General features: G+C 37.1%; 1 protein-coding gene across 26 annotated transcripts in view; it reads left to right on the top strand.

Moving 5' to 3' along the window:
* Positions 1–26297, top strand: part of PTPRD (protein tyrosine phosphatase receptor type D) — a 1529902-nt gene that overhangs the window by 1389484 nt on the left and 114121 nt on the right. For 19 of the 26 annotated variants that reach the window (XM_057498671.1, XM_057498666.1, XM_057498665.1 and 16 more), the window contains 4 exons: positions 3637–3727; positions 9143–9352; positions 13550–13710; positions 23895–24007. In XM_057498671.1, coding sequence (XP_057354654.1) covers positions 3637–3727; positions 9143–9352; positions 13550–13710; positions 23895–24007 — 575 coding nt within the window. The remainder of the gene's footprint in view (positions 1–3636; positions 3728–9142; positions 9353–13549; positions 13711–23894; positions 24008–26297) is intronic. The other 7 variants (XM_057498672.1, XM_057498670.1, XM_057498664.1 and 4 more) reach the window with 1 other exon arrangement.

Raw genomic sequence — 26297 nt, 5'->3', positions numbered from 1 at the left:
GACCTGCTTTAAAGCAAGCTCCACTTTGACAGCTCTAGATGAATGTTTTAGATTTCAATGGACAGAAAAGGCTATGGCTGTCTGACCACACTGTTAATGAATTGCTATGGGGAGGCTGTTCAATTTTTACCCGAGCCACGAGTGAAATGAATGGTTGGGCAGAGTGCAGAAGAAAGAATGGATTCTTCTTGCATGTACAGAATGGCACTCATATGAAAGCAGAAGAAAAATTAATAGAATTCATCAGTCTAAATTTGATTTACAAGATTGTGAATGAGGACAATGGAAGCTCTCTGAAAATGTGTGGTGTCATGACTTTAGGCAAAGATATGCTGTCCTGACTTTGTGCAATTGGTAGTGAAAAACAAGAGGTTCCCTGATAAGTGTGTTTATCAAGCCCATCTGTGGTGTTATTTTGTACTCTCAGTTGCAGCCCCTGTCATTCTTCTCCCTTCTCATTTAACATGATGGACTTGTTTGGCAAATCCTTCAGGTGGTGGGAGGACAGGAAAAGGAGGAAGCTCACTCTGGATCATAAAATAAAAGATATTGGCCTCTCTCACACACTCCAGCTCTTCCTTCTCACACTCCTTGATCATCCTGATTATTGGTAGGAAAGAAAATGAATGGCTATGCGGTGTGATTCCGTGAGTTTCTTGATTTAGTTGCTCAGGGCACCGTGGAGAGAGGGTTTTAGTTGTCTGGTTTGACTTGAATGCTCGATTAGGGAGAAAAAAGTTTGACAAGTTCTTCAACTATGTCCCAGGGAATGTCCCCATGCCCCGCTGAATAAGGTAGCCGAGACCTCTGCCCCTGCGGTCAGCACCAGCCAACAGTTTCTGTCCATCTAGTGCTGCCTGCCACACACGGTGTTGAGAACTATATGTTCATTTGTTTATTTCCCCAGAATAACAATTTGATATTATTTATTCTCATTTTTGAGAATATAAACTGAGGTTCGGGGATGTTACATGGTCAGTCCAAAGTCACATAGTACATTAGTAACAGAATCCAAATTCTGGGTCAAATACTTCTCCAGATGCCACATTCCTCACCAGAATGCTCTAGAACAGCACTGTTTGAATGTAAATGAGAGCCACATGTGAAATATTAAATTTTCAAACAACTGTCAACTGCACAAAAACAACTGTACAAAAGTACCAAAAAAAGATGAAATTAATTTTAATTACATTTTAACCAATATGTCCAGAATATTATTTTAACAATGATCAACATTTAAAAATTATCACTGAGATATTTCACATTCATTTTTGCATACTAAGCTTTTGAAACCCAGGGTGTTTCACCCTTAGAGTGCATCGCAGTTCAGACTAGCCACATTTCAAGTGCTCAATGGCTATAAGGGGCTAGTGGCTACCAGTCTGGACAGTACAGCTCTAAACGCTATTTATGGAGGCAGAGTTCTTTATCACAGAGGGATTCCTGAGTGGACCACAGGTTTTGCTTTGAAATAAGTAGAAAGAAGCCTTCCTGTGTGTGCTAGTGGTCTCTGACATATGTAATGTAATAGAATCTCTTTACCTGTATGGCAGCCTTTTCTTTTAAAAGGGTCTATGTTTGCATTTGTGTGTGTGTTGATTTTCACAGTAAATCTCCATGAAATTTATGGAGTCCTTCAAGAGTACTTTATGATTACAGAGTAAATGAAACAAAGAAAGAGCCAGACTATTTCCAAGGTTAAGATACATATAAATTTGTATCCCCTTACTGTCTGTTTTAACTTGGGTAATGATTTAGTCTCTCTGGATTTTCTTTTTGTCTGCTTCCTGTCATAGAATTTTTGACAAGGCAAAATGAGATCATGCATTTAATAGAATACCTGAGAAGTAGGAAGTGATCAATGCATTAGCTATTGTTCTATACCTATACTCAAAGTCTTTGTATAGTTACATCAAAAAATCAGTATGAGCATAGTCCCAAGCCATGAACATAAGAGCAGGGCATACATTTTTTACAAAACAAATTTAAATATGTCCCATATCTGTGGACAGACACCTTTGTACAGTACTTAAATTTTCATTGATCATTCTCAATGTGAGGGCTCAATTACTTTTCTCTTCCTATAGATGTATTATACTGAGATCTATCTTGAAGGCCCTTAGGTAGTGATTGTCTCCAAATTGCTTCAGTACTTAATTTAACGTTTGCAGTTTGACACTAGAAGAAGAGGGGAGCTTTTATATCTGCAAATAATTGTGAGATTATGAGTATTTTTTATGCTTTTAATTATTTCTCCAAAGTATTTTAGGGACATATAAATAAAATCACCATCATCATTAACATAAACATTTGTATAAGCTAAGACTATTTTTTTAAATTTTTATTATGGTATCATTGGTACACAATCTCATTAAGGTTTACACGAGCAACATTGTGGTTACTACATTCACCCATATTATCAAGTCCCCCCCACCCCATACCCCATTGCAGTCATTGTCCATCAGCATAGTATGTTTGATGCTATAGAGTCACTACTTGTCTTCTCTGTGCTATATTGCCTTCCCTGTGACCTCCGTACATTATGCGTGTTAGTCATAATGCCTCTTAATCCCCTTCTCCCTCCCTCCACAACTACCCTCCCCACCCCTTCCCTTTGGTAACCACTAGTCCCTCCTTGGAATCTGTGAGTCTACTGCTGTTTTGTTCCTTTAGTTTTTGCTTTGTTGTTATGCTCCACAAATGAATGAAATCATTTGTACTTGTCTTTCTCCACCTGGCTTATTTCACTGAGCATAATACCCTCTAGATTTACCCATGTTGTTGCAAATGGTAGGATTTGTTTTCTTCTTATGGCTGAGTAATATTTCATTATGTATATTTACCACATCTTCTGTATCTATTCATCTACTGATGGACATTTAGGTTGCTTCCATATCTTGGCTATTGTAAGTAGTGCTGTGATAAACAGAAGGGTGCATATGTCTTTTTGAATCTGGGATCTTGTTTTCTTTGGATAAATTCCTAGAAGTGGAATTCCTGGGTCAAATGGTATTTCTATTTTTAGTGTTCTGAGGAACCTCCATACTGCTTTCCAAAGTAGTTGCATCAATTTACTTTCCCACCAACAGTGTAGAAGAGTCCCCATTTTTCTACATCATTGCCAGAATTTGTTGTTTTTTGAGTAGTGGCCATCCTAACTGGTGTGAGGTGATATCTCATTGTGGTTTTAATTTGCATTTCCCTGATAATTAGCAATGTGGAGCAACTAAAATTAATTTTTATTATGCATCTCCTTTTTAAAAAAATATCCTTTTGCAAACTGATGTCATAGAAAATATTTGGTTCAGCAGCTTGTGATGGTAGATTCAATATACTAGCATTGTATGTGTCCAGCACCAGGGTCTTTTGTTCCCACTCTGATTTTGATACCTAATAAAAAGCAGTCAACCATGATGATATTACCATACAAGATCATTGGAGTCACACATAAATGTCTATCCATGTTGTTTTTGAAATTGAACAAATGCAGGTGGTTATTTGTCATTGATGGACATGTCACGCCATAGCCGTAATTTGCCTTTAGTCTCAGTCACTGGTCTGTGGAAGATTTAAGGATATATCCATTTTCTTTTCCATCTGAACTAACCTTATTTTTGTTTATCCATTCTTGTGCAGAGGTTACTACATAATAATTGTGCCTTTGAAGAAATCTCGTGGGAAATTTATCAAGCCATGGGAGAGCCCAGATGAGATGGAATTAGATGAGGTAACTATGTGTTGGCTGTGCCTTTCAGTAGTTATTTAATTCATTAAGCATCCTGCTCCTATCTGTGGAAACCTTTGAGCGTCTGATCCAGATGCTGACTTCTGCATGGCTGGCTGGTCAGCTGGCTGGTGGGATGGCTCAGTGCTATGGACGAGTTAACCTCTAGGGACCCCAACAAAGAGCTGTTTGCTTTAATTAAAAGACATTAGGCTGCAATAAAGCTTACAACATATCTAATCTTTGTTGACTTAAATATTTTGCCCCTTGTTCCTTGTAAAACATGATGCTGAGGTGTGGAAGGTGAAGTGAATTGTCAGTAAAGAATTAATCACCGTTGTTATGAATTCCAAGGTCTACTTCATTAGTGCAATGGAAGCTGAGGCTGTTGTAAGTGCTACATTGCAATTTGCACCGGAGTTCAACATCTGACCTAGTATGTGTTTTTGACCAGTTTCGCATAGAATCGTCTGATTAACACATATTCTCTTATTCTATATTCTGTAGGATTTCAGAATCAAAAATGCATTTAAATGCAAACAAAACAAATCACAGAGTTTTGAGCCAGGCAAGAGCTATAAAACAAAAAACAAAAATACTAAATATTTTTAAACAAATATTAAACTTTTTTAAATGTTGAAATTTTCCCTCTACATTTTATTGTGAAGATTTTAAGCATTCAGCAAAGTTGAAGGGATTTTTTAATGAACACCATATACCCATCATGTAAACTCCAAACATTTTGCTGTGCTTCTAAATAGTACGATTTTAATTTCTAAAATCTTACAACAATAGTAGTTGCATTTTAACTAATAATGTTTTTGCAAAAAGAACACTTTTTTAAGTGAACACATAGTATGATGAGTAAAACTGAATTATTACATACTTCTGCTTAGAGGAGAAAACCGTTACCAGAAGTGTTGAAACCCAATCCCCAGAGAGTCACAAGTTAAAGGCTGCAGTTCACATTTTGAAAAACACAAGAGATTTTGCCACTTTAACATGGTGCTATTTTGAATCAGTTCAGAGGCAAATAAAAATTGCCCCCATTTAGGGAAATAGGAGATTTTAATTTTTTAGGTTTATTTACAGCTTAGGCCAGATCCTGTAGTCCAGTCTGTTATTTCTAGGTATTTTTCTCTATCTCAAATTAGTGCAAACAGAGCAGGGAAAAGAAGAAATCCCCTAACACCATTACAGGGAAGTGATGTTTATTTCATACATGACTGCACTAAGGCGACTGTGATCTGATAGATAAGGGCTGTTAGTCTCTTTTGGCAGACGTATGTCATCTCTACAAGTATGGTTCATCACTCAATCTATCTTAGACTTGATCAAGTTCAGAGGGGGAATGGGCTCAAGGTTAGGACTATGCTTTTGTGTCACCATCTAGATGAGCTTTGGAGGGGTATAAAATGAGTTTTTTTTTTTTGAAATTTATACCATTTCAATAATGAGTGTTACAAGTTTTATTTATTTTTTCTAATGAAAATAAAGAAGCAAATTTGGCTATGATGTGAGAGGAATAGTAATCTTTCATCTGAATATGCAAAATAATCTGTTGGTCTTTTATAAATATTTTGAAGCAAGGGATGCTTCTGCCTGCAACTGACTAATCAGTTAATCCTAGATATTCTTTATGATTTTAATTAGCTGAATTACAGAATTCGGTTGAATTTAAAATGCAAAAGCAACTTAGAATCTATGAATCTTTATACCTATTGTAAAAAAAAGTTTTCAAGGAATTATGATTCCAGCCAAAAATGACACCAAGTGCTTTTAAATAATAAGCTTCCTTTAGAAGTAGAGCCATTTGGTAGTACTAGGAAGCTGATTTTCTTTTACAGCCAGGTTTTAACCTATAACATGCACAGCAATGCTAATGGATTAAAGTATAGAGCTATATGACATTGAACTTTCCTGCAATTAAATTCTATGGGTCTGGGCTGCTGATTCCTATAACAAAGGGTCATTTTAATCATCCCACAAGTTGTGGTGCATTAATCTGTATAATAGTTTGATAAAGAACATTTATTAATTCAAAATTTTGGGGTCAGGATGGGTTATTTCCCACTTTTCTTACTGATATAATTGAGACCACATTGTAGAATTAATGGTGGAAGAAATAAGATATGCATTGACTGGAAAATGAAAATTATTTTTGATAAAAAACTAAAGCCCTTGATGTATCTTCTGAATTACCTATAATACATCCTGTAGCCACTGTGGAGGGGAACAAATGCAAGTAGGCTGTGGCCTCACTTTATGCTAACTAATCCAGTTTCTGATCTCTATAGAGTTCTTTTTTTTTTTCTACTATGGACAATAAAAGCATTGTAGTAATTTTATCTATAGCTTGGTACTGCCAAGTTTGGCAAAGCAATGTTCCTTTCTTAAATGTATTTGACCAAGTGATTTTTTAGAAAGGCCTACAGTTCAAATATTTGAAACCATATCATCAAACAGAATGGTAGCCTAAGGGGATTTCCACATGTATGGCTCATATCTAGGCTCATAAAAAAGTGGGAAGAGACTCTCTAAACAGTCAGTCTTAATATTATCTTCTGAACTCATTTATTCTTTGTCGGGGGATAATCTCCATATAATAAATTCATAGACTGGAACTCACCTTGTCAAGGTCGGACTGAGAAGAGCAGAAATTGATAGTCAAAATGAATTTTGGACAGAATGACTCCTAAAATGTTAGTTATATTTAATTCAGGGCAGGTCTTATAATATATCATAAGCTTTTTATTGCTTCGTACTTCAAAGGCTTGCTGTAAAATAATGTGGTCGTTTGTGGTTATAACTTTAACATACTGGAAACTTCAGTGTCATCTGAGCACACTTGACCCACTTAAAGTATAACACAGGAAGCATCCCACAGAGATTAGACCAGCCTGCAGGGACAGAGTTGATGTTCCAGGTTTGACCTTAATGAATGGCTCCATTGGATCTAAGGAGCACAGAAACCCTCAAGTACTTCATTCTAAAGTACCCCCTCTAAATCTTCTAAAGAAACCCTAGTAAAAGGTACTCATGTAGATGACAGTGATTGGGATGAATTATGAGAGTTGCCTACATCTGAAATATGAATAAAATCAAGGTAGGGTTAGATCAATGATGTAGAAGAGAGGGACTTAGTCACATAAACATCTGATGGTAAGTGTTTCTGATTAACCAGCTTCCAAAAGCTGCTCAGCGTATCTGTAGCATGTTTGTCCTTCTTAAAGTAATGGCCCAGCATTTACTGCATATCAAGAACAATTTTTGTAGTGACTTTTTGAGTATAGTATTAAATATTTGGCATCAGAATTTCTTTTTAAATGACATGTTAAAAGAATCCAGAAAAGGAAAGTTAGGTACACATCCATTAGTGTTAATTAAAGCAGATGCACAAAATTATGTCTAAGTATAGACTGAGTTAGAACAATTTTAGATTATCAGTTTAGCTTAAATGTTGCATTCGTGTTTGCTTGATATGTATAACCATTAAGTAAACAAGGTTATGGGTGAAAAAAATATGTTTTCATTTTATTTCACCGATTGAGTCCAATTATATGTTGCCATTTTCTATTATGCCTCAGTTCCCTCATTTATAAAATTGGGATAATAGTAACCTACTTTATAAGGAAGGGTTGTTGTAAGAAGTAAAAGAACTAGTACAGGTTTAGGCTCTTAAGAACAGTGCTCAGCACCTAGTTAAGTGCTTAATAAATATTAGCTATTACTGTCATTAACATCATTATTATTAAGTAAACTAAATTCGACAGCAGAATTGAAAAATATGTTAAGCTTATGGCTTTGCCTCATTGCTACCCGGTTGGTGCATAATTGACCAGCTTACCTGAATTTGTCATCAGATGGCCAAAATATGCCAAACAGGTTATGGCCAGTCTATTGTAGTGTTCATGAAAGTGCTTATATTTCATGTAATTTTAACCACATCAGTAAACTCAAATTTTACAGATAATTTGAGGTTATCAATTAAATATTATTCAAATATAATGTGGGCAAAGATTATCTGTACAATCAAGAGTATTGATTATATAGAAAATACACATTTTTAGATTACCATTTGACCAGTAGTGCACATTTAGAACTGTGTGAATAAACTGTTGTGCACCATCAGGTCTCTAACACAAGGACTTAGTGTTTGCTATATATACAATATACAGCCGTCATTATCGCAGAAGCCTGGCCTTGTTATGCTAGGGTCTCATTCTACTAAGGAGATACCACTGTTTTGTTTTTACTAGATCATTCCCATTTATGAAAACAAGAGTAGAAATAATGTTACCATAATGTTCCATAAAAGCCTTAACTGTCTATGTCAAGCTGAAGGCAGATTTCAATCCATTTGCCAGTTTTCTCTCAGATACACAGTCTTTTCTACACAGATATTAAAACAAATTCAATCATAATTCTCTCCAAAAAACCAGTTAAGTGGCCCCTTACATCAAAAGCCATCCCAGATTGCTGTGAACTTTTTCCCATTAAACCCAATGAAGTACCAATGTTTAATGAGAAAAGACAAAGCTAACTACAAATCAGTTGTCATAAAATATCATTAACATGAGTTTCTCCTAATAAAAGGATTAATGCAAAGAGCATTGAAACATAATTTCTACTTTTTGCTTTTAGAAATACATGAAGGATTTGTATGTACATGTGTATGTTTGTTTTCTTCAGGGTGATATTAAAAATGAATTTTTATCTCCCCTGTCTGTATCACCTGGCAAGAAAACTAACTTCTCCAGAAAATAGCAGCTCCAGAAAAAATTGATGCCATGATACATGTGAGGAATCATACCCCAGATGGTTCAAGGAGCCAAGTCAAGCCAAAAACGGTTAAATGAGTGACAATGTCTACTTTATATATGTCCATTGAAAATTGGTCTTTGGGTTCTATTTCTGCTGATTTGAGGGCATATGCATCACATAAATGATCTCATTACTAAAAACAATCTAAAATGCTACTAACCTCTCCAAAAAGTTGGTCATATTTGAACGTTTAATTGGCCCTGGGTTACTACACATTTAATAAATAAAAATAATAATAAAACTTGCATAGTAGGCTTTTGTGAATCAAGTTGACTTTTTTTCTTAAAAAGTTATAATGTGCTTTTCCCTTTGAGAAGATTTCATTAGGGTGAACAGTGTGAGTTACCAGTAAAGGACCTACTTGCCCTGTGTTTCTAGTCTGGGCCTTGTAATAGCAGTCTAGTGTCTTACCTTCACAGCAAGAGAGGCATTTGCAAGAACTGATACTTAGTGATGTTGAGATGCTACATGAAATGTGAACAAATTATAGTCGGGTTTTTCCCAGTCCTGAATTAATTCCTACCATTATACTGTCATTAAGATGGATGATTATTGTTTACATTCCTTCTCTGTTTCCCACTTTCTTTCCTTAAGCTGCTTAAAGAGATATCTAGGAAACGTCGAAGTGTCCGATATGGAAGAGAAGTTGAATTAAAGCCATATATTGCTGCTCACTTTGATGTCCTTCCCACTGAGTTCACCCTGGGGGATGACAAACATTATGGTGGATTTACGAACAAGCAACTCCAAAGTGGTCAAGAATATGTCTTCTTTGTGTTAGCAGTGATGGAGCACACAGAGTCTGTAAGTTCACTGTGATAGTATCTGTTTCCTATGCGATTCTTAGATATTTTCACCAAAATACCGTTATTTGGGGATACCTATGTATATCCATCTTAATTATTCCTCGTGAGCCATCATTAGCTTATATGTAATAACAGGATGCCTACTCTTTGAACATTGCTGAGAAATGTGCTTGAGATTTCATTACAGACAAGGCTGTGTCTCTAATGATGGGGAGTTAAGGGGCACTTCTGTATGAAGTGCTAAAATAATAGGGCATGGTTCTTGAGACTGTTAATGTGACACATATCAATAGGAGGGTGGTAGCCCTCACTGCTTACAAATCTCCTTCCTCATCCTTTTAAAATAACCATCCTCAAAAAAAAAAGAAAAAAGTCTTGCATAATACCTAATAGACATCAGCCCTCTGGGGTTACAGTAGGAAATAACAACTCTGCAATTAAGCATACTGTATTTCCAGATATGTGAAAATATTGATGGGGGTTATTGCATCTCATTCGCCTTCAACTGCCTGTGAGCCCATGGTGCTCTCTACCCAGATTCATGGGGAAGTTCTAGCTAGGAAAAGGCAAGAGCAACCGGCTTCTTTAATTATAGCAATTTACCAGTGACTTTATCAGTGAAAATACAAGAAAGTTAGAAAATAATTCAATAAAACAGAGAATTCTTAAAGTACTCTAAATAATGAGTTGTCATCTTTTATGTAATTCATCTTGCTCTTATGCTGTTTTATGCTTCAGTGGCTTTGAATGTCTAAAAAAAGGGAGAGGGAAAGAAATTGTAGATGGGAAGGGTGATGGGTTTTGAGGTGGCAGTTCACATCAACATTTAATATACATATTCTGCACTGTGTCTGTCTAGTAGCAGCCTACAGATGACAGGCTTGGCAACTCAGTTGAGCCCATCCTTTCCCATATTAAGAAGCCCAAGGTGTATTGAAGATTTTCTGCAACAGGTGTTAGCATGTGCAGTGGGGCTTCTCTTCAAATGACTGAAGGAATTCCCCTGTGGAAAATCAAAACACAAAGGCAGCTTTCTGCCTAGTTTACCTTTGTGCACAGAATGTCATTTGAAAACAAAGTGCTGGGCTTCTTGGAATGTTAATTCACGGATATGCTTTCTCTTTCTAGTTCAAGGTTTTAAGGCAGAACATCAAGGGAATGAAATGTTAGAAATCATCTTTTCCTTTTCTTTTTCTTTTTAAAATGACTTGTAGATAGAAAATGACTCTAAGACATTTCAGAAAGCACATTTAGATCATTGAGGTAGATGAGAAAATTCGGCAGAGTGATCTCATTAGATCGTTGCAGGCTGATTATACCATGTCAGAACCTCTAGTTTTTAGTATCTCCCAAATGTTTCCACTAATGTTAAAGGCATCACCACTGATGAAAAGTCTACCCTTTCCCCTGGTATGTCATTTCACTTTTCCATCAGTTGTACAAGTAGTATTTTCTTTCAAATATATTATCTGAAGTGCCCCTTTTCTCCATCTTTTTTAACATTACTCTCAAAGCTAACAGCATGTCCTTGGTATTTCCTATGTGTTTTCAGGCCAGTATCTATTATGTAGAAGAGACTTGTATACTTGCATCCAACTTGTGTAATATTAGCAGTGGTATAATCTTCTTATAAGCCTCACATTTTCATAAGTGATTGTTAACAAAGTGCCTAACCTCTCTAAGATTAGACTGATAATTGGCATAGAGAAACTCTCACCCCTTCTTCTCCCCAGATACTAGCTTTCCTCAATCCATTGCCTCCTATTAGGAATATCAGAGAACTGGTTTAGAATGACCAAAGATGAGATCTTCTCTCTTACTCCCATACCCTGAGCGAATTACACTTTTCCTGAAGCTGGTATCATTTTATGGTTTGGTTTTCTTTTCTCTTCATTCCCTTGTTGCTGTTTCCTGATTTGGGTTGGGAATCTATGCACTTTGGGAAAGCCTCTGCTTATATTTCTGTCCTGGCTGACCAAGATTATCTCAAAGGCTCTGGGTAAAGAACTTGGAATCAGTGAGTTTTCCTTACTGTTTACTGAGCAATTTGAGTGTGACCTACAAAATGGAGAGGGGAAAGTATAAACCAAAAAAAAAATAACTATGCTTACATAAAGAATCACGTTTCTTGGATATTTAGTGTCTTCGCCAAGTGCTTTGTGTAATTCCTTACACTGCACATACCTTCTTTTTTTTTTTGGCTGCTTCTGAGAAGGTAAGGTGGGAAATATACTGAGTTTTTATCTTCTTCTGATGCATTAGAAAACCTGAAAATCTAGTCAGTCCTTTTTCTATGCACTGTAAGGAAAATGAGAAGGAAAAACAACATACAAACATTTAGTGGGGCATGTGTTCTCCAGATTTACTACTTAACCCAGGTTGAGCTTGTCATACATCAATTCAAAATATATGCCCTGCACTGAATAATGACAAATTTAGCAAATAAAGGAATAGGATCAGCGGTGGTGCTGGAGTGAGAAGACCTAAGGGAGTGGTAGGACAGATGAGGCAGCCTGTAGATGTGGACTGGTGTCAACTGGAAAATGAAAAGCTTGGACCTTAAAAGGGGGTAGAGTCAAGAGAACAGTGTTCAGGGTGGCCGAAAATAGGATAGAACAAAACAGGATGTTGTAACAATATTCATAGATATTCAGCCCATCCCTTCACCAAGTAACTTACATATTTTTTTCTCAACTTTATTGAGGAAAAACTGACAAAATCATGTGTATATTTAAAGTGCATAACATGATTACTTGATGTTCGTATCCATTGTGGAGTGACTACCAAGGTCAAGATAAACAACACGTCCATCATCTCACAGTTAACTCTTTTTTGTGTGTGTTGTGAGATTACTTTAGATCTACTCTCAGCAACTTTCAGGTATATAACACCATATTATTGACTATAGTTACCATGCAGTCCACCAGATCCTTAGAACTTATAACTTAAGGTTTGTACCCTTTGACCTACATACAACTCATTTTCCCCCTCATTTCCCTCTAGCCCCTGGCAATGCAATTCTAATTTCTGGTTCTATAGAATCATCTTATCTTTTTTATTTCTTTTTTTTTTTCTTTAGATTTCACACGTAAGTGATTATCATATAGTGTTTGTCTCTCTCTGTCTGGTTTAATTCACTTAAATAATGCCCTCCAGATTAATCCATGTTATCACAAATGGCAGGATTTCCTTTCTTTTTATGGCTGACCGTTATTTATATGTGTGTGTGTGTGTGTGTGTGTATCACATTCTCTTCATCCATCCACTGAAGGATACTTAGGTTTTGCCCATGTCTTAAGATACTGTGATCAATGCTACAATGAACTCAAGTCTGCAGATATCTCTTTGAGATGGTGGTTTTATTTCCTTTGCATATATGTGCAAAAATGGGATTCTTGACTCATATGATAGTTCTATTTTTAATGTTTTGAGGAACAAACATACTGTTTTCCATAATGGCAGTACCAATTTATATTCCCACCAAGAATGTAGAAGGGTTCCCTTTTCTCTGTAGCAAGTTATCTATTGGGAACAATCATACCAACCTCTAAGCAGTAACTATAATAAAATTAAATGGGAATTGATAAATTCTTTTAAGTTCTAAAACTTCTGGTTCTAGAAGGCTGTATCATCTTGCCTCTATAATTTGAGCATTGGACTTCATTTTTGAGGTCGTAGACTTTTTCCATTGTTTGTCCTTCATTTTCTAGCTAATACACAGTACTAAGGATCACTTAAAAAATTTAACATTTAATAAAATATTGACATTTTGTTCTATAAATGCTTACTATTTAAAAATGTGGTCTCCTTATCTGGGTAATAATGTCCTGAGGAACTAATATTTCTGTTGATTATCACATAGCACATAGTGCATTGGCACAATGTTAAATGTTCAAGGAACATTTTGTGACTGGTTACTAACTTCATAAGATCATTTAATATGCTACAAACAGATCTCACTGAGAAAAGTATATATGGAGTAATTTATACCATCAAAAATGGTTTTACTATAATTACTTCACTCTATAAATTATAAATGCATCACCCCTCTCATTTCCCTCCCCTCCTCTTTTTTTTCACTAACGTTTCACACCATCAAATCCACTCTGTCCTGACTCTTTGCTGCATCTAGTAGTAAAGACACACACTAGAAAGCCATTAGTTTATAACTAACACAGACTCTGTTTTTCCTCAGAAGATGTATGCAACCAGTCCCTACTCCGACCCCGTTGTGTCAATGGATCTGGATCCACAGCCAATCACAGATGAAGAAGAAGGCTTGATCTGGGTTGTAGGGCCTGTCCTTGCAGTGGTCTTTATCATCTGCATTGTCATAGCTATTCTTCTTTATAAAAGGTAGGTTTGCCCACTATTTCTATTGCAGTCTTGGGGGCTGCCTTGTTTTTGAAGACTTGGTAATCCTCCTTTGGTCATTACCTGGTTAATCTTAGAAATACGTCAGCATTAGAAAATCTTTCCATTAGAGTCAGAACAAAATATAAAGACTGCCCTGTTTAAAATCTATTCAGCGTGCAGTATAGTTTGTTGCCCAGCATCAGGGACCCTAGCTACTACCTGTATTATGAGTGCTTTGCATGGCATGTCAGATAGTACATTCACAAACAGGTAATTCCATGCAAGCTTGCATTTGATTGTTTGAGGCGATTCCTCTGTTTCAACACGGTTTTTGAGACAGTGTTACAAAATTGCACAGTGTGTCCACTTCATAGTCGAATGTGCAAATGTGCTGAATGTTTTTTCCTGTAGCTATTTCTTAAAACTTAGCAAAAGTACCTAAAACTTAAATATTAAAGAAGGAAAAAAGAGGGAGAGAATTAATGTTCTCCTTCCCAAATTTTTTTCTCACTCGTATTCCACATCTTCAAAAGTGAATTCTCATTTGTGTCCCAGAAGCATGTGAGATACCATTTTCCTTTTTTAAAAAAATAAAGCTGCAGTCTTTATGCTCCCAAATGTCAATCTTAGTGTCTTTGACTAGAGATAATCCACATCTAGCACATGTTTTCTGCTCTCTACTCTTACTCAGTCCTATTTCTGCTTCCATTGCATATGAGCAAGATTCTTTCCCCTGGGTCACTGCCCAGTCAGTTGGAAAGAGGACATTAGTAATTCTTCTTCACCTAAATCATTTCTGACTTAAAAAACAGATAATTATAAGTATATAAAATTATAGAAATTAATATGTATCATACATTCTCTTAAACATTCATTCTGAATTGTCTTCCTTTATATCAGTTTTTCTTTTGTTTCAATCCAAATTTTATTTTCATGAAACCTTAATCTGTTTCCATTTTCCTGTTTCATTTTCAACTCTCAGAATGCTCCTGTGAAGATGATCTCTTCCCTCCACTCTCAAACAGCTCCTCTCTCTCTGCTTCTCTCCCCACCTCCCTCCTCATAACCTTGACCTTCAAAATCAGATAAAAATGTTTTCACTTCGATTCTTGCTTACATGCTTAATCTGATAATCTTATTTCCATGATTTCTTTCCTATGCATATAGCTCTCTTCATTTCTACCTGAATTCCTTGGTTAAGTGTGTTCTTCTCATGTTCCTGGAATGGCCTTTTTTTTTTTCATAATCTCTTCTCTTGACTCAAAAAATATCCTCAAGCCCCTTCTCTTTTGAAAAACTTTCTCCTTTGGAGCTGTAATCCATTTTGTTCAGTGCGAAGAGAGGGTTGAGGTGAAGAAAGGACAAATTAAACAAAGAAGTCCATAACCATATCCCATTAAATTGCCTATCCTATTTTAGAGTTAGAAAGAATGAAAGAAACAGCCATAATTTTTCTCCTGATTACTGCCATCACTCAATTATCCATATAATAAAATAGCTGAAAAAACAAGTGATTGAAGACCAAAATCTCCTCTTAGTTGATGGTTTCATTCTTCCCATCCTGATCCATATTTTAAAAGTGTGCATGGTAAGGAGCCTCTTGCGTAAGGTAGAGGAAGGAAACTCAAGGTGCCCACATGCCCCACAACAGTAACATATGTGAGTCCAAGCAGGAGCTGGTACTCTTTGTTGTTCATGTGCTGTACTTATTATCAGGTGAGAATTCAGTAATAAAAAATCAAAAATAGAATTATAATTGCTTCTGTGAAATATTTATTCAGGTGATCACTCCTACTGTGGCAGTCAGATTGGAAAACAAGTGCTGGCTAACAGTTGAATTTCTAGACCATATTTGTGATTACTCAAAATGGACAAAATGCATTCCAAAATGCTTAAAAATATGTTTTTAAGCTGTGTTTCATTTGGCTATATCTGGCTATCATTAAGCTATTCCACTTAACAGAGATCTGCATAGCACTTGTGAATCAGTTATGTAAATGTGTAGAAATAGGATTATGACCTTGATAATTTTTTAAAGATTTACAGTTAAGTTTTCCTTTTTTCATTTGCATATGCTTGAAAAAATCAACTCAGTTACAATTTTTCCTAATTTTGCAAAAGGAATCGTCATATTTAAAGATTTTTATGACTGTTAAAATAGAGTGACATTTTAGTGTGTGCATGTGTAAGCATCGTCTAATGCAATTGTTGGGAAATGCACACAGCCTCGAATGCTAAGTATATTTAGCTAACCATCTGAAGGCCCATGAAGCGTTTCTGAAATAGAAATGCTTGCTTCAGCAGTAAAGAACATTCCTGACTTGAAATTCAAGTAGACCCAACAATGTCCTTCTTGATTATCATGAGGCAGTTCAAGAGGAAATCTTCTATAGTCAATGAATAGTGTCTTTTATAGCTTGGATTCAGAGCAAAGTTAATTATATAATAAATACTTCATCCCTCTTTTAGGCACCTTTCAGTTTATACATAGGTTATTGGTAATGACTCAGAATTGAATGTATCATCATCATCATTATGATTATTATTAAAGTATCTCACTTCCTGTATGCAAATAACCCTTTGAATTGGGAGTGAGTATATTGTTGCCTCACATTATCTTGATAATCCCATTTATCACATGCAACTGCCTACAAGAAAGATTGCAGTAGGAGTAGGTCTGTACCTATAGACGGTTTATTCATATAAAGAAGTATATTTACCCCACTGTGTGAGAAGACTTTGAGACTTATTAATTACATTTATATGGAAATAATATGCCCTTTTATCTGGCAGTCTATTTATTTGACTTTGTCTTTAATCTAGTAACTTGTAAACCTATAATGCATGGATACTCAATGACAAAAAAGTATCACTGAAGCTTTGTAGGAGCCCTAAAGTAGCTTCTGAACCATCAGAAAATTAAAATATATTTGGTAGGTCTTCAGTGTTACAAATTATCTTGTACTGTTTTTTTTTTTTAATTTCATTTTCTATATGTGATATGTGCAATGATTTCAAAATGTAAACTACAAAGATAAGATGGTAGCAAAATTTAGGAAAACACTGGACTAGAAATCCGGAGCCCTGCCTGGCTAAGTGGAGTAGGAAGCTGTGCTGACACTCTGAGCCCTGGCTTCCTTATTTACAAAATAAGTAGGTAGACTAGATAGTTGAACCTTTTAAATAATGTTCTGTAATCTGAGGACATTAAAATAGAATTAGTACTATATTATTTCTGCCTCCAGGGTTAGGTATGTTTTTTTTTATATATGACTCCAGGTTTCCCTTCACCCATCACCCCTACAGAAAGTAAAAGAATCCATAAAGCAAGAGAACATTCCTCGATATTCATCTACCTTGTACCTAAATAAGCCTTTTCAGTCATTGGTTCTAGAACTATCCAGCAATCGTTTACATAGAAAATATTTTAAAATGAAATGTTCACCTGACTCTATGCAAAAGCATGTTGAGATGGGTGGGGAGTATTTATTATGTACTATGGAAAAAAAGCAAATACGGATTGGGAGGTTGGAAAGTTCTAAGGCACTGTCTAAACAAAAGTAACATCCTTGAGTAGTAGTAGTCTCTCCTGAGTGGACACTGTAGGGAAAGGAAATAAGTTCCATCCCCATCCCCAGATGTTTATATGTGAGGCTGTGAGTAGATATGACTGAAACATAGAATTCAGCTCTGAAGCTTTTCTGAGAGCCAGCATTGGGTGTGCTATGTGGCTTTGCCTCTGCTGTCTTCTCTTTTTGTATCAACCCTACATGTATTTCCAAACTTTCATCAAAGAAAGAAATACGGCCAAGAATATTTTGAGAGGCTGTGAAAAAATATGCTACCATGCTCAACCCAGCGGACAATGACAGATGGATTCTGCCTTCTGGCTTTTGAATAGGTCCTCCCCTAAGCCTGGAATGCCTGGCCTCTCACCCCTTGGTCACTGCTCCTGGCCTGGTTAACCCTAAGGCATCCTTTAAAAGTAAGCTAAGATACCACCTACTGAATAGAAAGCCTTTCTGGGCTCTTCCCCTTGCCCTCTCCTCTCTGCCACTTCAGGCTGCCTTAGGTTCCCCTTGTGTATGCTCTTAATGTATTTGCCCATTTTCTTGGCTTTCTTGTCCCCTGTAAACTGTAGTTCAAGGATTCCATTGTATTTCTCATTGTATTCTTTATGCCTAGTAGAGTGCATGGCACAGAGGGATATTGAATAATCAGTGTTACACAAGTCAAATAGTAGTAAACAAACTCAGTCCCCTCCACTTACTCACTTCACCATGCAATATCACCTGCACCTTGACTGGAAGAACTGTAATAAAACCCTTAGCCTATAATTTAAATTTATGAGTACCAAAAGCCTTCAAACTTCAATATTGTCACAGATATATATGCATGTGTGTGGTAAGGCTGACATTTCTGCAGAAGAGGGAGTGAATCACACACTAGCTACGCATTTGCCCATCTGAATACTCAACAGACTTTTAATATACAAAAATGATAATTCACTAAGTGGTTCTCTTTCATCCAGAGAAATAGATTTTCCTACAACTGATTCACAAATGATCTCATTAATAAAAAAATGAGCAAGTTAGAAACATATAATTTTTTTTAAATTTGGTATACCAGGTATATCGCTTTAAAATTTAGAATAAAAAGAATTAGCCAGTATGTTTAATTTTCATTATTCACTTTGTGTGTGTGTGTTTATACAACTTAAATGTGGGTTTTATATTTTTGAGAGGAGATAGACTAGATTATCTTAAAGTCGGATACTCTTAACAACATGGGTATATATTTTGTCTGCATTAAGGTAGATTTGGCAACCTTTATTTTCACAATTGAGAACTTACTAAATACTTGGCAGTTTGCCTCAGTGTGGAGAGTGTTTAGATTAATTCATTTCAGGTAAAGGTTATACTCACTGCATAAAAAGCATGGTTACTTAAGCAACCTCAGTTATCACATGAGGGTGAGCTAGCCCTGTTCACAGACAGCAGTACCTCTTTGACTAGGAAAGTATCTGTCATACCCATGGCTGGTAATAAAATACTTTCTGGATTAGCCCAGCTGTATAGCTGGGTCATGCTTTGTAGATTTATGATGATGAGTGTTACTTTTTCCTAAGCTGAAAATGCATTTAATCCTTTGTTGGAAAAGAGATTGATGATAACCTTACTTGTCAAAAGGAGTTTGAAGAAATCATTTCTGCCACTTTATGACATCATGGTGTATTATACCATTGTGAAAATTTTTGTGCAGTTCAATGCAATTTATTGTATATCATTAGAGGAATAACATAGCTCTTAACTAAAGATTTTTTACCTTAAGTGAACAAATTTCTTATATGGGATTATGGTGTATTCCCATTATGAACACTGGTAGTTTTCTCATGACATGTTTTCCTTAAAAAGAAAAATTTCCTCTACATCAAACACTTTCTGGAATATAACTAATTGTGGCAGTATTTTGTAGCCTGTTGAATAACAATGTGCCATTAACACACACGAAAAAAATGCCTTTTTTAGGGAAGTACTCTCATGGTTCCATTTACTTCATGATTAGAGGCCTTCAAATATTTTGATATGCTCTCATTTCCTAATGTGTGTCAGTCATGTGTTCCCGCCTGTGAGCACTGTTTCTTAAATCTTGGTTGTCATGGTTACTCTTGTTACCATTGGCCAACTAACATTAGCCTCTCTTTTTCCTTTTTTGCTGCACTAAAATGGAGCAGTAAACCTGACAGGTGAGGAATAGAGAACAAACCCCGTTAATCCTCAGTAAGATCCTGGTAGACTTGGAAAGTATTGAGGGGATGAGGGTGGAGGTTGGATAAAACAGAGAATAACTGGCAAGTGGAAGACAGACAAAGTCTAGATATACAAAGTAGTTTTGATATTAAAGTGACTCTTGGGGAAATGAATTAGTTTGTATAACAATAACAGATTATTTGAAGTCAAATTTAGAGGGTATTAAACCAGACTGAGTTTTGTTTTTAGTCGAGGTTAACTGGACATTTGTTTGTGTTAATGTGTCTGCAGAACAGAACTGTGAGGTGTCCCATAAGCCATTTGTTTGGTTTTGTTTGTTTTTACTGAAGATCCATTTTCATGTTTGATCTGAGGTCTCCTCTCAGGATAGGAATACTGCTAGCATTTTCACACCCTGCAAATATTGATGGCAGTGCCTTCATGAAAACTCTTATGTAATTCTGAATTATTTTCCATGTCTTCCAGCCTTTAATAATAATATCAATAATAATAGTACTAGCAGTATACTACCTGATTATTGAGTCATTGGTCCAACCTCAGCTTCTAGCTTTCTAACTTATATCTATTTATCCGTATCTATAATGATAGATAAAAATTCCTGATTAAAATTGAGCCAGGAAAAGGAGCTCAGTACTCATCCAACATCCTTCCTCCCCAAACTGGATTCTAGGGGTTCTCAATGACTAATCCCTGGACCAGTAGCAGTAGCATCATCATCACCTGGGAACTTGATAGAAACACAAATTCTTTCCCCCTGCCCCCCACCACACCCACTGAGTCATGGACTCTGGGCATTGGTACAGTAGCCTGAAGTATAACAAGCCCTTCTAGGTGATTCAATGCATGCTAATGTTTGAGAGCCACAGCTGTATCATTTTCCCTAAAATCAGCCAGCAAGCTACACATCACTTTCACTGTCAGGAAGTGTATCACCTCTTAAGGGGTGTCTTTTTTTTTCACATCACTAGTTGCCAGTAATCCAGCAGAAAAACAAATATTAAATAGACTTTCTCAGCTAAAGAACAAAATACATTGAACTACCTAACATACTCAGAGATCTGCCTTGTCATTTTAATATCCTCTACATTTTCCTTCTAGCTCTGTTAGGATGAGAGCGTTGGGCCAAGACTTAGATATCACCTTCTAGCCCTCTTCCTGTCTTTTCTTAAGTGAAGAAATTGAAGAAGGCTGGTAGCTGATGTACCCAAGGAGATAGATACCAGTAGTGGCAGAGTCAGTGTCATGTCCCTAATGGTGTCAAATCATTGGTGTTTGAACTGATTTCTTTGACTATTAATAATAGAGATTTGGAACAAATACATCTTTCTTCCAAAAACCTATACCCAATACTCAGGTGCCTGAATATCTTTATTCTAAGTAAATAGATTTGGTCTTTTCCACAATCTCCCTTAGTTCTTGCTGCCTTCTTTACCCCAGATGAGAGCCACGTGAGAATCAATGAAAATAAAACACCCCTTATACCACAGAGTAGCATTTTTGTCTCACATTCTTCACATCCCAAACAGCCACATGTTTTTATACTGTTAATAGTTTGTGTCCTATCTGAGGGGTCATGTGATCTCCCATTTTCTTTTGACCCATATAACTCCTTCACCTTGTAGCTGTTTCTCTCCATGAGAAATAAACTTACACCAGGACTTTGTAATCTTAATAGAAGAAAATAAACCAGCAAGGCAAAACTCAGAAATCTGTTTCTATCACTCTCCTTTGCTTTTTTTCTAGTTGAAAATGAGAATACTGAGACCTCTGAAAACTCACCAGGAAAAATGTTAGCACTTACATTCATGTTGGGCCCGATTTAGACCATTAGATGCCATTTCCTACGTTGCCATGGTAAAGTCAGTTTTTCAAGGCTCCTTACCATGATTACCAAAGATGACTGAAGTCTTCCTCATGCAAATGTTTCTTAGGAATCCTTTCTGTTTAGAAAACAGCCACTTAACGCATCTGTGTTTAAAAGTAGTGTGATAAGAATATGGGCAGCCAGAATTATCAATGTTGTGATTATCAAACTAAACAAAATGAAACAAAATTTAAACAGCTGATTTTCCTAGCTGGCTGGAATTTCTGGAGTCTGAGGTCTTGGAGGTCATTTTATTTGCACAGATACAGTGAGGGAGAAGTTAGTTGTTAAAGTAGTTGCTATGTCAGGACACACACACACACACACACACACATTTATTATAAGTAGGAATTGTAATTTTATGCCAAGCTCTGGGGGTTCTGAAAATCATCTGGGCACAAAATGTGGTTTTCAGCTTCTGTTTCACCAGAGAAACTGACTAAATGTCTTTAGAGAATGTTCTTTTCTGTCGCTTTGTCTCAGTGCCACTGAGCCTGGCCCCAATGAAAAAGCAGGTGAGGAGTATATGCCACGGTACACGCAAGAGTGCAGAAGCTCCCTGCCCACATGCTGTGACCCCTGCTTTCCAAAATCCTATCAAATGACAGTGAGGGCACTCTGCAAGGGGACAGAGATGGGGTTTCAGTCCCTGAATGTGGCAAATCATTAAAGAAGTGCATCTCTGTGCCAATATGCATGCAAACACCCAGAGCTGAGAAGGGCCTGGGATCACTTGAAGTGAGAAGACCCACCGTATGTTTGTTACATGCGGGATTGACACTCGGTGGCACTTCAGTAGTGCATTTAGATTCTGCATCTTCAAGGGTAAATGAGCCTCTGTTGTGAGGCAAATACCCACAGCAGAAATACAGTGACATTTTCTTCTCATCAGTGGTCCGTCGTGTCCTTACCCATGGCCTTCGGAGCCCTGCTTTCTCTTCCTGCTCATATCTTTCTCAGCAGCTTGCTGCTCCCCTTTCCTTCCCTTCTCATTTTCTACTCCGTACTGCTGGAACTGCCAATACCCTTGGCATGCCTCAAGTTCACCATTCACCTTTGATTGGTAGTACAACTTGGCAGTGCATTCCACCCTCAGGCTAGACCTGACACCTTTAGGTAGAGACAGGAAATCCTGAGACAGGTTAATCCAAAGTCCTGAGAGAGCAAGCTGTCTAACAAGACTCACCCAAGAAAATTCTTTCCACCAGTGATGTTTTGCCAAAGGGGTTGCACTTGAGCAAATCAAGTGTACTTTCCCTTTGGATCCATCTTCCCTTCATCCCCTGGTTAGTTTTATTTTATACAGATGAGCAGAGATGGAAAGAAAAGCTATTTAACAGGAACCCTCTGGCTAACCATGGAACAACCTGGGGTGGCACTGAATGAGAGCCCATTGCCACAGCAACACTAATGAACTGTACCACAGTCACCTCAGAAAGAAAGAGTTCCTACACACCACTGTACCCCTTCCTCAAATAAGAATGCCTTTGATTTGAACAGGGGTGAGACCCTGGGATTATGCCTCCAGCCCGGAGACTGCTGGAATCAGTATTTGGAATAAAGCACTGTTTGAAAAGGCATTTGTTAAATGAGCTTTATTCTAATTCAACATGAAAGGAAATAGCTAGATACCACTCTTTGATTATTTGAAAAGAAGAATTGATGAAGAAATCTTACAAAAAAATTCCTTGCATAGAAATTTGTTAACATTGCATCATGATACCTTAAACAAGGAAACTTAATAAAACTGGTAGATAATGCATTACAACAAAGGTAAAAAGAATTGTGTGAAGAATCACTTATAAAAGTGTACTGTTACTAGTTCCTAGGCCTTGGTCTTCGGGAAAGCAGAACTACTACTAGGTGAAATTACTTTTTCTCTCATCTTTCTGTGATTGACCTCTTAACCAAAATAGGAATCACAGTTAGCTTAACACCACCAACAGCCAACACTATTGTCTCCTTGGAATTTGGAAGAGAAAGGGGATGTTGGTCCTGTGTGGCTTCAGTTCTTCCAGGCCTTAGACCGACTTGGTAGCTCAGAAACGCACTTACTACATTGATCTGCCTCGTGGGAGGATCTCATGCAGGCCCACTGCGGGGCCACCCGTTGATATTCCTGGGGAGGGGAGGGCATGGGGCCGAGCGAGCTGTTGAGTTTAAGGCTTAGGAGTCTCAGAGCTCTTCTCTATGGTCGCAGCGACCTTGGCGTGGGCTGTTCGGGCAGCGCTACCCTGTTCCTCCCAGTGGAGAAGGGGAGGCTGCTGAACGAGGATTCCAGCGCATCCCATCAATACCTGAGGCACAGTCTGAATTATTTAATCCTCAAACTTAAGGAGGGCTTTGAGATCACCCCTTAAACAAAAATTTTGGACCTGAGCAAACACTATAGTCAGAGAGAGGAGAGAGCAGCCTGAACAGGGCCACAGAGCCACCCACGGAAAAGCTGTGGAAGTCGGACGGGTGGGGGGGCACCTGGCTTTCTGCCTCCTAAGTCTGTTTTGATTGTGTTTTTGTTTTACTCTTAAATTTTTTTCTTCACCCTATAGGAAGAGGGCAGAATCCAACTCTAGAAAGAGCAGCATCCCAAACAGTAAGGAGGTCCCTTCACACCATCCAACAGACCCAGTCGAACTGAGACGCCTTAATTTTCAAACACCAGGTAAGAGGCAGGCCTCCTCTTGTCCACAGTACGGTCTTTACTGAAAGTTTTATAGCCCAGGTGATCTTGCCTCAAGAAAGGAGTATGTCGCTTGGTTTAGAACAATTTTGTTTATCCTGTTCTTTTATTTGAATCTTATTGAGACTCACAGAAACATAAGTCTTGAAAGGAGATTAAGTTTTTTGTGCAAATCTGAGGTGGGTGGAGAATAGATAAGAAAATGTGGTCTTCCAAACTTTGGGAAAGCTATAGTCTTGTAAGCATATCTATCATTTTTATGAGCTTAATGCAGTTTATTATTTCAATGAGACCTATCTGGAAGGAATTCAGTTTTTCATCTTTTCAAGTGAATGAATGGCTAGATGGATGAATGTTACCTCATTTATCCCATTAGGAAAGAATATATTTATTCTGCATTTTCCTATTAATTTGTATCTATTTTACTCTGAAAGAAAGAGGGTGGGTGAAAGGAAGAGAAGTGAAATGAAGCAAAGATATTTATCTTTTTAAATATTATGTATACTAAATCTCACTGGCCAATTTAGATTTCTTACTGTAGAGACATAAAGTGACTGAGGAAGAAAAATATGCTTGCTTCTTAAATAAAGAACATCAAGTGCTTCAACAGAGGAAAACATATTCCTGCCGAGAGGCACTTTTTGTAGTTTTTTTAAATTCAAGGCTATTTTGCTTTCTTGCAAATTATTCTTGTTTATACCAAATGAATGGCAAAACAGAAATAGTGAAAAGAGCTAAAAACATAAAACTGAGGGGCACTGTCTTAATACCTAATGCTAATGAGCAAATATGGAGCTGATCTAAGAATGTGTTTGATTAAAATCTGGTTACATTATTGTACCCCAAATTGTGGGCAAGGTTTCTTTGTGTCCAATGGATATCCCAGCTCACAGTAGGACATACCACAGATTAAATTACCTGTGTGTGAGTTTGAGTTGAAGATACACAATTTATTGTATTTAGCATATTGTCTTTTACATGTAGATATATCGTGGTATCTAGAGACAATTCAGTTGAAAAAAATGATGTTTTCAAAGTAACTATGCAAATCGTCATACATATAGGTTCTTTTTTACAATTCTATCTCAAACAAGGTTAGACTCTTTGAAAACCGCTTTTTAAAAAGCAAAGGTATACCACCATCAGCATAAAACATGAAGTCAAAGTTTGTGTAGCCAAAAATCTCCTGTATGTATACTTTTTTAAAAAGCTCATAAGTGTAGGTCCTGACAGAGTGCGTGATGATTGAACACAGTTGTGCAGTCCTCCAGACTCCAGGGAGGCCCCTGAGTGGTCCCTGCTGAGTCCCCCTCTAGATGCTCCATTAAGGCACCTTTATAGGAACCAAGTTCCTATCATAAACCTTCTTGGTTCAACACTGTTTGAAATAGTAGTGTGCTGCCTTCTCCAGGCTACAGGCAAATTCTTAATAATGCACCCAGGAATTTACATACTTTTCACTTGGGCTAAACCAGTGTAGAGAGGACCTGAAAGCCACAGAAATGATCTGTACATGATTCCTTGCATATATTACCACATCACCCTCCACAAGAGCAGCACATTGTGAAAATGAAGGAAATGATTATGTTTCTCAGGGCCTTGCTGCTTGGCACTGCCCCCACCTCCTATGCTTCTATGTAGAATGTGATCCATAGTGGAAACAGCCTTGGTCTCCCAAGAGACAGATGCATAGTATAAAGTTGAGTAGAAGGCAAAAGTAGCCCCCAAAAAAGAGAGCCATTAGGAGGGCTAGCCTTTACCTCCTCCAGCACCATAGAGAATGCCACCAGGTGTAAATGGGAGCATGAATGGGAACTGTGTAGACAGGATTATCAGCAGAATTTCGGTGACTACAAGCAACAGAATAGAAATGCTTTAAACCAAGAGACTGCCATCTTCAAGTACTTCAGGTACTTACTCGATCATTTTGTAAATATGGTCAAAGCCAAGAATTCTATTAAGAACCTAATTTTCCCAATGTATGTGGGAATGTTAAATCCACCTATAGAGAGAACCTGTTAAATTCCATGCAAGTGACTGGAAAGGAGAAGAAACGTGGCAATTAAAGTGGCATTGCTTGTATCACCAATAGCCTTCAAAATTAAGATGGGGGCCCGAGTTTATAAGAAGGTATAATTTAACTAAGGTTTGACTTATTTTCTCAAATGGACCATGGAATAAAGTGAAGAAAATGAGTAAAGAAGGAGAGGAGATTTAGTAGAGGAAGAGGATAGAACAGGGGAAATTGTTCTAAAATTCCCGCATGTCAGTT

This window comes from Manis pentadactyla, chromosome 3, assembly GCF_030020395.1.
Source record: "Manis pentadactyla isolate mManPen7 chromosome 3, mManPen7.hap1, whole genome shotgun sequence".
Taxonomy (NCBI): domain Eukaryota; kingdom Metazoa; phylum Chordata; class Mammalia; order Pholidota; family Manidae; genus Manis; species Manis pentadactyla.
This window is presented reverse-complemented; position numbering and strand designations above follow the sequence as displayed.